The sequence below is a fragment of the Rhopalosiphum maidis genome, chromosome 2, assembly GCF_003676215.2.
Source record: "Rhopalosiphum maidis isolate BTI-1 chromosome 2, ASM367621v3, whole genome shotgun sequence".
Taxonomy (NCBI): domain Eukaryota; kingdom Metazoa; phylum Arthropoda; class Insecta; order Hemiptera; family Aphididae; genus Rhopalosiphum; species Rhopalosiphum maidis.
Window position 1 is genome coordinate 22,634,384 of NC_040878.1, and position 10,539 is coordinate 22,644,922.

The 10,539-nt window shown below is 25.9% G+C and overlaps 1 protein-coding gene across 1 annotated transcript; it reads left to right on the forward strand.

Annotated features, from left to right (window-relative positions):
- The first annotated feature begins 81 nt into the window (after positions 1–81).
- On the forward strand, positions 82–5,773 carry LOC113553032. The gene is made up of 6 exons (XM_026956148.1): positions 82–494; positions 1,772–2,078; positions 2,139–2,408; positions 2,475–2,702; positions 3,867–4,065; positions 4,794–5,773. The coding sequence occupies exons 1-6, from the start codon at positions 422–424 to the stop codon at positions 5,325–5,327; spliced, it is 1,611 nt and encodes a 536-aa protein (XP_026811949.1). The 5' UTR covers positions 82–421; the 3' UTR covers positions 5,328–5,773.
- The last annotated feature ends 4,766 nt before the right edge of the window (positions 5,774–10,539 follow it).

Sequence of the window (10,539 nt, forward strand, 5' to 3'; positions counted from 1 at the left end):
GCATTGCGCGCGCACCGAACAAAACGTAGTAACGGCAATGACAGTTGGGTAAACGACTTAGCACTGCCGTCGTTTTTGTTTGATAGTTTGGCGCATGAAGTCAATAACCGTGGCATTTACAATAATTTATGCTATACCTATAATATTGTTACTATACATTGTTAAATTTCAATTTTCAACTGTTGTCTGTTAAAAATCGTTGCCCGTTGGCCTGCGCAATAAGAACCTTGATCGATGATTCAGATACGAATCATGATAAACGTCTATTCCTTAATCGACGTTCGGTGACACGTTATTACGTTATTTTCGCGAACGTCAAAAATTAGAAAAATCGCCTCGGTTTAGTATTTAAATATCCCTTGTTGTAAATTCTTGATTAAATTTAAATTTGTGTAATAATTATGTTTGAAATACAACTTTGATGACGAAAGATACAATCATGTCAGCAGTAGACGAAGATACTTTGTTCTCGGACGAAGAACTGTTTGCAAACGGTAAAAAATATTCTTTATTTATATTAATAAATACTTAACTATTTTTGTTATTGTGTGTATTTCTTTGTAATATTTTTAAATTCAATTTTTCAGTGTTTTTTCCTTACAAATATTCCAGTATAAGATTTTATATTTGTTCACATAATACAGTATAATTATTTAGATATGACTCTCTCCCCACATTAATTTTTGAATTTCGACATATCCCGCAAACCCTAAAGCAAATGTAAAATGTTTCAATATTATTGAACCAATTAATTGATTTTACATAATATTAAACATATATATTCTCAATTTGAAATAGTGAATGCTTTGTTTATTTTAAAAATGTTAGGGGTCCTAATCTTAGTTATATATAGCGACTATAAGAGATACTGGGTTTTTTAAATTACTTATAATATTAGATTTAGTAATATTAAATAAGTAAATAAATTTAATGAGCCAGTCTTTAAAAAAAAGTCATTGGTAAGGAAAGAAACTTAAACCCTCTCTGTAATTGCACCACTGCTATGGAACTAGGTAGGTATATGTAGATTAGAACAAATAATTAGGAGGGTTATTCATGTATTATTAGTAAAATAATTTAAACATAATATTATGTTAGGTAGGTGCTCAAGTTAGGTTTGGTAGGATTAAATTCAGGATTAATGTAACATATTGAGATGGTTCTAAGTTATTAAACTTGATAATTGACAAGCTAAAAATATTGTTAAGCATATTTTTAAAATAATTTAAATACATTTTGGGTATGAAAGTTAACCTTTTTATGTGCTACAAAAAAATTGTCCAAGTTTATTTTTGGTTTTTGTATTAAAAAAATTATTTTTTTATTGTGTACTATACAATCAGATCAGATTCTTTATTGTTATTGCAAAAATTTCCCACAAATGAGTTTTAATTAATAAAACTTTTTGTTTCATTTAAAAATTAATTTTAAATTTATATAGGTATTTCTAAATTTTTACTAGTTTTAATTATACTTCTAATTTTAGTGCAATACACATTATCTGTGTTTGCCTGTTGACATTTTTCCTAGATATTTGAGCAATTATAATCGTTTATATAATTTCACATACTCATAGTACACATAATAATTAAAAACTCGTAAAAAGACCAACAAACAAATAGTGATGTTAATTTTTAAGATAGATAAAAGGGTAAAGTGGATAAAAAGTTTTGAATATATTGGGTATATCCTTAGATTATTTCTGTTATTTTGGTGATGATGATATTTTGTTAAAATTAATATAAATTATGTTAAACATTTTTATTTTTAGATGCAAATGATTGTGTTGTGACATTAACTAGTTCAGTCAGTTATGAAGACGAGTATCAATCTTTATTATTTCAAAACAGAGATCGTATAATATCAAAATTAAAAAATGATTTATCCAATGTTTTACCTCCTCCACCAACAGTAACTACTTGTCGATTGAGTGTAAATGATATACTAGATAGATGGTACCAATACGAAAAAACAAATTCTCCAACAAATAAACCTGAAACAAAAAATTTGAAAAATATTGACCGTGCAATTAATTGGCCGTGGCCAGAAGTATCTAATGTTCAGTGTTTTGATGTTTAGTAAGTAAAATATGAAAATTTAGAATTATAATTTTTTATTAAATTGTGCTTTTATTACAGCTATAATATTGATAATAAATCAGCTGAAATGGCATTATTGGAAACAAAATACCAACAAAGGTATGTATCAAACGAGACAAAATCTCTTATGAACACAGGACTTACACCACAGCCTAAAAAAGAACGGGGATTAGTTCATCAACATGTTAAACCTGTTGAACAAAATACTCGATTAATTCGAAGAAAACCGGTTTCAAAACCTCAAATATTAGCAGAAACTAAAGCAAAATTAGCTCTTATTGAAAATAAACGTCGAATTTTAGTGCCAGGGTAAGAATTAAATAATTTGTTGACATATATTATGATATATATTTATGATATTTGTTATTTTTAAAGAAAATTAAAAAGGGAAAATATAAAACCTCTAGAGAAAAGTTATCTTGAAAATCGAAATAGTAATGACAGAAGATCAAATAGTCATAAAAGAGCTCTATTTCAAAGTCCTGAAATTTATCAGTCTAGAAAACGTATGTGTTATAGTCATAATCCAAAGTCTGAAGAGTCATCTCCTCTTAGTGCCCTTTCCATTTGTAGTGATACATCAAATACTACACCAGTTAAAAGGTAAGCATTTATAAAATAATTCAAATATATTTACCATTCGATTAAAAAAAATTAATTACAATTAAAATATTATTAACATATGTTGAAAATGGGAAATTTAAATAAGTGCTCTGTTGTATAGTAGATGTCAAGTGTATCTCATTATTTGGGATATGTTACTTTAGTATATAAATCATTGTATACTAAAAACAATTCATAGCAAAACTATTTAATAGCCTATATTTTATGATATATATATTTATTATTATATATTTTATATAATTGTTATTTACTATTAAAATTATTTATTTTACTATTGTTTAAATTGTAAAATAAATATTTGGTAACATTTTCAAGTATTCTATGGTTTATGGGTTTGCTTTTTAATTAAACCCGAGGAGAAATAATTATTTCACATTTGAATATCCTATGTTGTAAAAATTTGAATTTCAAATACTCATTAAAAATTATTGTGACTTTTTGTTCAATTATTTTGTTGTTATAGATAGAAAAACTTACAGAGAACTTATTAGATTTTAAGCTTTTTGAATAATTAACAATTTTTTCTTGATTATAAATGTTGTACATTTTAAAGGTCTATAAATAGTTCAAAAAGAATAAATATTATGAACATTTTACTATGTTTAGAAAATGCTAATATAAACATTTTGTGAAAATTTCAAGTATCTGCAGTTTTTATTTTTTGTAGTTGTGACAATTTTATCAAAAGCCAGGCTTTATGTAAAATCTCCCATTTTTCTTTATTTTTTTTTTTGTTTTTAACTGTTGACTCCCTAAAGTATGAACTAGATCCATTATGCTACCAAAAATCTCACTTTAAGTTAAAAATTGAAGTTTTTTTTCTGTCCTAAGAAATGATAAAAGATACTATTATGAAAAATAAAAATAGTAACATAACATTATGTTATAATAAAAATCAATAAATTTATTGCTACGCTCAAGATCTAAAATATACACATTGATATAAAAATGAAAATATATGACATAGTTATAACTTATAAATAATATTTATCTAAGATGTTATCTTTCATAACTCATTTTTTTTTAAACTTTTTTGTGGTTATCTACCAATAAATATTATATTGTAAATTATGAAAAATTACGTTTATAAAACATTAACAAGTTGCTTATTAAAAAAAAAGATTTGTTTTTATATTTTTATAGATGGAGTACTGTTTCTGCGAGTGCACAACTATTTGGTGAAGATCAAGAAGATAAACAGAAATCAATTATTACTAGAACAGAACCAGTCAAAAAATGTCAAAGAGTATTGAAATTTTTTAATAATTCAGAATCAACTACTTCAAAAAATTTGTTTAATACAAAGCCAAGTCAAAAAGAACTCAGTAAACTTCATAAACAGGTATTTATGATTTTTTTTTTTTAATATAACCGTAATTTTAAAATTTGGTTCTTGTGTGGAACTTACTTATACCTCAGATTCTTAAATTTATCGGTTTCTCAATATAAATTATTATAGTGATATAGCCTTATACATTAAGTTTGTATGGTTAAATTACATTATTTATCTTCTAATAGCTAATAATTTTTTAAACAGTTAAACAAATATAGATAGATATTTGTCTTGTTAAAATAATAATTTAAAGTAGATAAAAATTTATGATCACACACGTACTTACCAAAAGTTAAATTTTTTTATATTGAATAAGGCATTGGAAAATAATATTTTTTTTTTGATCAATGTTCAGTAAAAGCAAATCATTGATACCTAGTGGTCAGAAAGGTTACTGTCCTAATCAGATTAATATACATAAATGTATTGATATATTATATTTATCATATTAAATATTAACAGATAAGTGAGTTTTTTCTGTGTTATATTTAAAACAGTTTGGCAAATCTTGATACCAAGAACAAAAGTCAGCAATTATAATTATTGTCTCTTATCCCTTATAGCTTACTTTCCACACTTGCCACACAATTTACTATGTTGAAAGGTAGCATACAACAATTACAATTATATTTTATAATATAATTTACCACTTTTATAGTTTTTTTTCAATTGGTTTCTTAGAGATTGTATTTAACAGATTTTACTATAACACAAGCTAATTCAACAAATTTTTTCAGAAATTATTATGGGCTGTTTCGGAAGTGTTAAAAGAATGTGGTGTTGATAGTCATCACAAGCAATTTCGACCTTTTCTTCAACAATTATTTAAAGTATGTTCTAAACAATGGTTGCAGAAAACAGGTTCTGAAATAAAAACTAGTACTAGTGAAGCAATGCGTGCTCTAGTGATGAAACATAAGAGTACAGTATTAAAATTGAAATCAAAATCTCCAAAGCATAAAGACAATATTGTTACATCTAAACGAAAATCTGTGGCAGACGTAAAAAAAGTATTATTTACAGATACAACACCAAAAACTGATTTTAAATTTGAAAAATTTGGTTCAGACTTAAAAACAACAAGTTCACCTAATAAAAATATGGATATTGATAAAGGGAATGATAATTTTGCATTATACCTAGATATAAAAAAATTACATTGTAACAAAAATACTGAAAACCTACCAGATAGGCCAGTTTCTTCTACTTCCGACTATTGTTCTAATTTGGATATTGATTCCAAAGATTCAGAAGGAATCTTTGCTGGTTAATGTTTATATTCAATAATTTGGTTCATTTTTTTCCTTTTTGACTTACTGAAACAAAATTGCTATTTTTCAGACAGCAAAATGTATATGTTTCTATCCATTTTCTTTTCTTTTGTGTTATTTTCATTAATTTATGGTTAAGTAAATTCCCCTGATTTAGATTTAAGTCATGTATTACCTATATTTAATCTTAATTTTTTTCTTCTAGTGTTTAGAAGATCTATTCAGTTTAATAATTAGTATTTATTGTTTCTAAAATTAATAATTGTACCCAGCCTTGTAGTGATGTACTCTAATGTTGCATATAAGCATATACATATTTTTTTGAGGAATGACTTAAAAATATTTGTTTTCTGTACTATTGACGCAGATCTCTTAAACTATAAACCAATATATTTAAATTTTAGTATATAAGATTTAGCTAATTAAAAAAAAAATCAATTTTACAAATTTAAGTAAATATTAGTCATTTACAATTAATTGAAAAAGTCAAAATAAGATAAATTGTAGATCATAATTATTGTCTCATTCATAATAAATTCGATTATTTTTATTTTTTATTTTTTATTTTATAATTAAATAAGCTCGATATTGTATAAAGGTATTGATAGTATTGTACTAGTTATTGTGATTTTAAAATTTTGTTATAATTATAGTATTATTCAATACCTTCAATTAATTATATTTATTATACTTAACCAATTGATTGGTTTACTAGTAGTAAATTGTTATTAAAAGTACATATTTAATTGTAATGATTAAAGTTATTTTTTATTGAAATTCTAAAAAAATTGTAAATTGTGTGTTTTTTCTTAAGAAATTGAAAACTAATGCATATTGTTGTAAAATAAATTTTTAATTATTTTCAGTTTTTTCGCAATTGTTAATAAAATTTCAATTTTAAAGTAATAAATTGTTTTGATATTTTATGTTATTATTTTTTGGCTAATAATAAGTACTAAATATTATATAATTTATTTATTTATGACAGTTGACCTGTAAAACAGCAATTATCTGTAAAGTTTAAATTCTATAAGTATGAGTTAATGACTGATCGATTTTGTATAAAATGTGACTGATATTGTTGATTATACAGATAAATTGATTTATTTTGGAAGTAAAGTATCTATTTACACTTAAACCTTACACAAGGTTTATTTTTTTGAAAGTGACTGAAATCAAATACACATGTTTTTCAACATTAATTAAGAACATTCACTAACAAAAAAAAAAAAATTTTATTATTTTTTAATTAATATTATTATTATTTTTTTCACATTCATCTTCATTTATTTATGAAGTGCTCTGGCTTAAAACGAAGTAAGATTTTTTATATAATTATACGACATAATTTATACGTAAATAGCAAATTTGTAGATAACATTTATTGCATAGATAGTATACGACACTGCTACCCAATTTTATACACATGTGGCATTAGCTACTTGTCTTGTTATGCTTTGATCATTTTTATGAATTATAGTAAAAAAATGTTATAAATAAAATTAATTATATTCAATTTATAATATTTAATAATATTAACTGTATTACATTTTATTGATTTTGAATATGAGCATGATTTATAATATGATATTAATTGTTTCTTTTGAAAAATATTTAATGGATAGCAAACTGAATTGAACTGTTATTTAAAAATTCAATTATTTAAGATATCAAATTTTAAAACAACAATAATCAGCTTTGGAGGTACTGGATCGAAGAGAAAATAGTGTCGCATTTCACTTAATGACGTAGGTATACTTGTTTATTATTACTTAATTTTTGTTCTTAATCACCAACAGTGTTAAATTCGCATTTTGAATTATATACATTATACCTATAGACTTATTAAATAGCATTTCAATTTTCATAATTTCTTTCAACGTCGAGAGTTCAAAAGTAACTACTAACAATTTAATAAACGTTTATAAAGATCTACTAGTTTTCAAATATAACACATACCCATTAAATTATTACAGTGATGATTGGTACAACCAACACCAGTTTTTCGTTGTTGCGCTTGAACTATTTCAGAACTTGTGAACTCAAACAATGAAATAATATAAAAACAATGTTATATGAAATAAACGATTAAATGAAATACAATATTTATTATGCACATAAAAATAAAACCATGTAGATAGGCATTAATTATATTTAAAAGTGGTTTGAAATACGTTTTTTCAGTTCTAACTTAGTAAAAATTAAGATTTTAAAATAATGTATAATGTTCATGTTATAGCCTTGTGTATGCAATATGGTTAGTTTTAAAGTTAGTATAAAACTCTTACCCCGTTAAATGAAAACGGAAAAACGGCCTGCAACGGGTAGGTACGACCAAGATACTGCAAGGCCTCTCTATTTCCTAATTTAAAAAGATTAAAATTTTCGAATTTTAAGCACATTATTTCTGTGAATATTCAACGTGCAAATTACTACGTCTCCAGCACCGCAAATTGTTTTTTATAATTTATAAATTAGAAACTAGAAAGACACATTCACTCTTAATGCGATTATTGGTAATTACATACTAATTCAAAAAAAAAAATAGATTAACTTTTTTTTCAACTGAGTTAAGTTAATATTTTTCTCCATATTAACTTTTAATTTATCGAGTTAATTTTATGATTTGTCAACTGTTAACTTTTAACTTATAGATCTTGTATCCTCTTGACTTAACTTAACTCGAGTTAATTATTTTCATTAACTTGCCCATCTTTGATATATATATATATATATATATATAGGTATATATCAAACATTTATTATACATTTATTATACAAATGTATAATGTATAATAAATTGATCAATGTCAAAATCGTATGATAGGCGTTTAACGATAAGATAACTAGATAGTAGATGGTACCTTATAATTATTATATAAATTGGCTGCTATTGGCTATTGCTAATATAATATTATTCGAAATAATAAATAATTTATAGAATTGTCAAATATTTGACTATCCATGTATAACTATATTATGTATATACCCAAATTTTATTATATTATCGACTTAATTTAATTAAAATTAAAATTTTTGAACTTTAATCCGAAAATTAAGTCAAACATTTTTTTGGGGGTGAATGAGAACCACCTCCTCGTGGTAGCCTCTGAATAACTCTAAATGGTTCTCAGACTATAATTTAAACAGATAGAAATAGATTTGGCGGAAATGAAAATCAAATTTTTTGGCGACAACGACTGATGCCTATAAAGATTACCTAAGTTTTATTTTATTTTTATTAATTAATTTTAGTTTTGCTACGAGTCCCTATTTCTATAAATCAAGTCCTGGTTGTTACATTTATTATGACTCAGTATCGTTTTAAAAAATAATATCCGTAATATTTCTGTAATTATTATTTTGTTTTATTTTGTTATATAGGTATTATGTATATATATTACAAACTTCAAATACAATTTTAACAATTAAAAATCAATCATAATTTTCGTTGTAATTAGGATTTAGTTACTTATGAAATACAACTTAATAGTTTTACTTCGTCTTTATTTAAATAATTTGTACCCCCGAGGGAATTCAATCTTAGTTCATATTAAAAAAAACAATATCAAATTTATTTCACCCATCGTCGAGAGGTTTAGGTTTTCCAAAATGTATTTCTCAACTCGTAGGTTGGTACTTTAAAACAAATGTTATTATAACAATAAATTGACTATTTAAAAACACTTAAAAATATTAAAAATAAAATATGATAAAAACGAAAAATTAGGTAATTGTATTTATTATAGTATATACATATAATATAGCCGGTATAGATCAGAAGTTTTTAAGCTGTGTATAAATTGTGGTAGGTATGCGAAGAACAACGGGGTGGTACTGAAAATACATTAAAATAAAGATAAATTAAAAACGATCGTAATACTTACCAATACATAATTTTGAATGGGCTTTTTTAAAGTCATTATAATAGGTACACGAGTCTGATCTATACAATAAACATAATATAGAGTAGGTATACGCGACAAAAATAAACCATTATTACAAGTATAAATGATTTTTATTTTTGCCAAAAAATATATTACATTTGAGGTTTGACATCCCCCTTTCTTAAAATGAAATAGTCGGTAGACACTAAGATAACCACTATTAAAAAATATAATAGTCTATTTACTTTTAAGTTTTAACCGTCTAGAATTGTATAGTATACCTATTTTGCCGCCAACCGCCCCAAAACCTGGGCATTGGCTATATATATATTATACAGATACTGTACTTCTATTATTTTACGATTTCACATTATAATAATATATTATTATTTATTACACGCGCATATAGGAGTTTACGTATGTATATTATATATGTATGCACTTTATAACGTCCGAATTTTCAATACCGTTTTGCATAATATTTCCGAGTGGCGTGACTGGCGGGCTCGTGTTCGGGGTGGAGGCAAAACTGTGCGACGGAAAATCGTTTGGGCGGGGGGTGTTTTTGAATATTCCGACGGCGGTGCGCAGCGCGTGTACACAGCAGCAGTGATTCCCACGCCGGCCATATATCACGCGGCAGGCCGGAGAACGCGATTTATACCGACGCGGGGGGGCGAGCGATCCACGATTGCTATTCCCAGATTGAATTAAAACGCCGTTAAGTCTGCGCGTTCATACACACAGATATACAATATGCATACACGCACACATACATACACATGTATATTATATATATTGCTGCAGTATATATCGCCCGTGCGCAGGATTTACCCCACATTATATTTTTTTTAACGCCAACGACGCGCACGCACAAGAAGGATATAAAGCTGCAGGATGTCTCGTCCGCACTCACCTGCCCGTCCACTGTATAGTAGGTACTATATTACAATACGCGGATACGCTCCTATATTAGGATCCCCTCGCCTGCGAGATGTATAGGTGCCTATACCTCTACGTATGTTATATTATATTATACACGAACCGCATTTGAATATTATATAAGACGTATACTACCAGTGTAATTTGAAAACGTATATAATACAAATTTTAAAATATTTACCTACAATATTATGTGATTATTACTTATGATCAGTTCCTTGTCGACCTTTGTAACGTGCACTCGTATCGTGCTGCGGTTCATTAGTGTTATCGTAACAGCCGTGCGATAGGTAGTACAAAACAAAATTGTACACACTACACTCATTATCATACCATAATTACATCATATAAACATAATATCTATGATCGGGTCATGCCTCGTA

Coding starts and splice junctions, on each gene's coding strand:
- LOC113553032 (XM_026956148.1), top strand. CDS start 422: ATGACGAAAGATACAATCATGTCAGCAGTAGACGAAGATACTTTGTTC. Junction 2,079..2,138: donor GTTCAGTGTTTTGATGTTTA/GTAAGTAAAATA, acceptor CTTTTATTACAG/CTATAATATTGATAATAAAT. Junction 2,409..2,474: donor CGTCGAATTTTAGTGCCAGG/GTAAGAATTAAA, acceptor TTATTTTTAAAG/AAAATTAAAAAGGGAAAATA.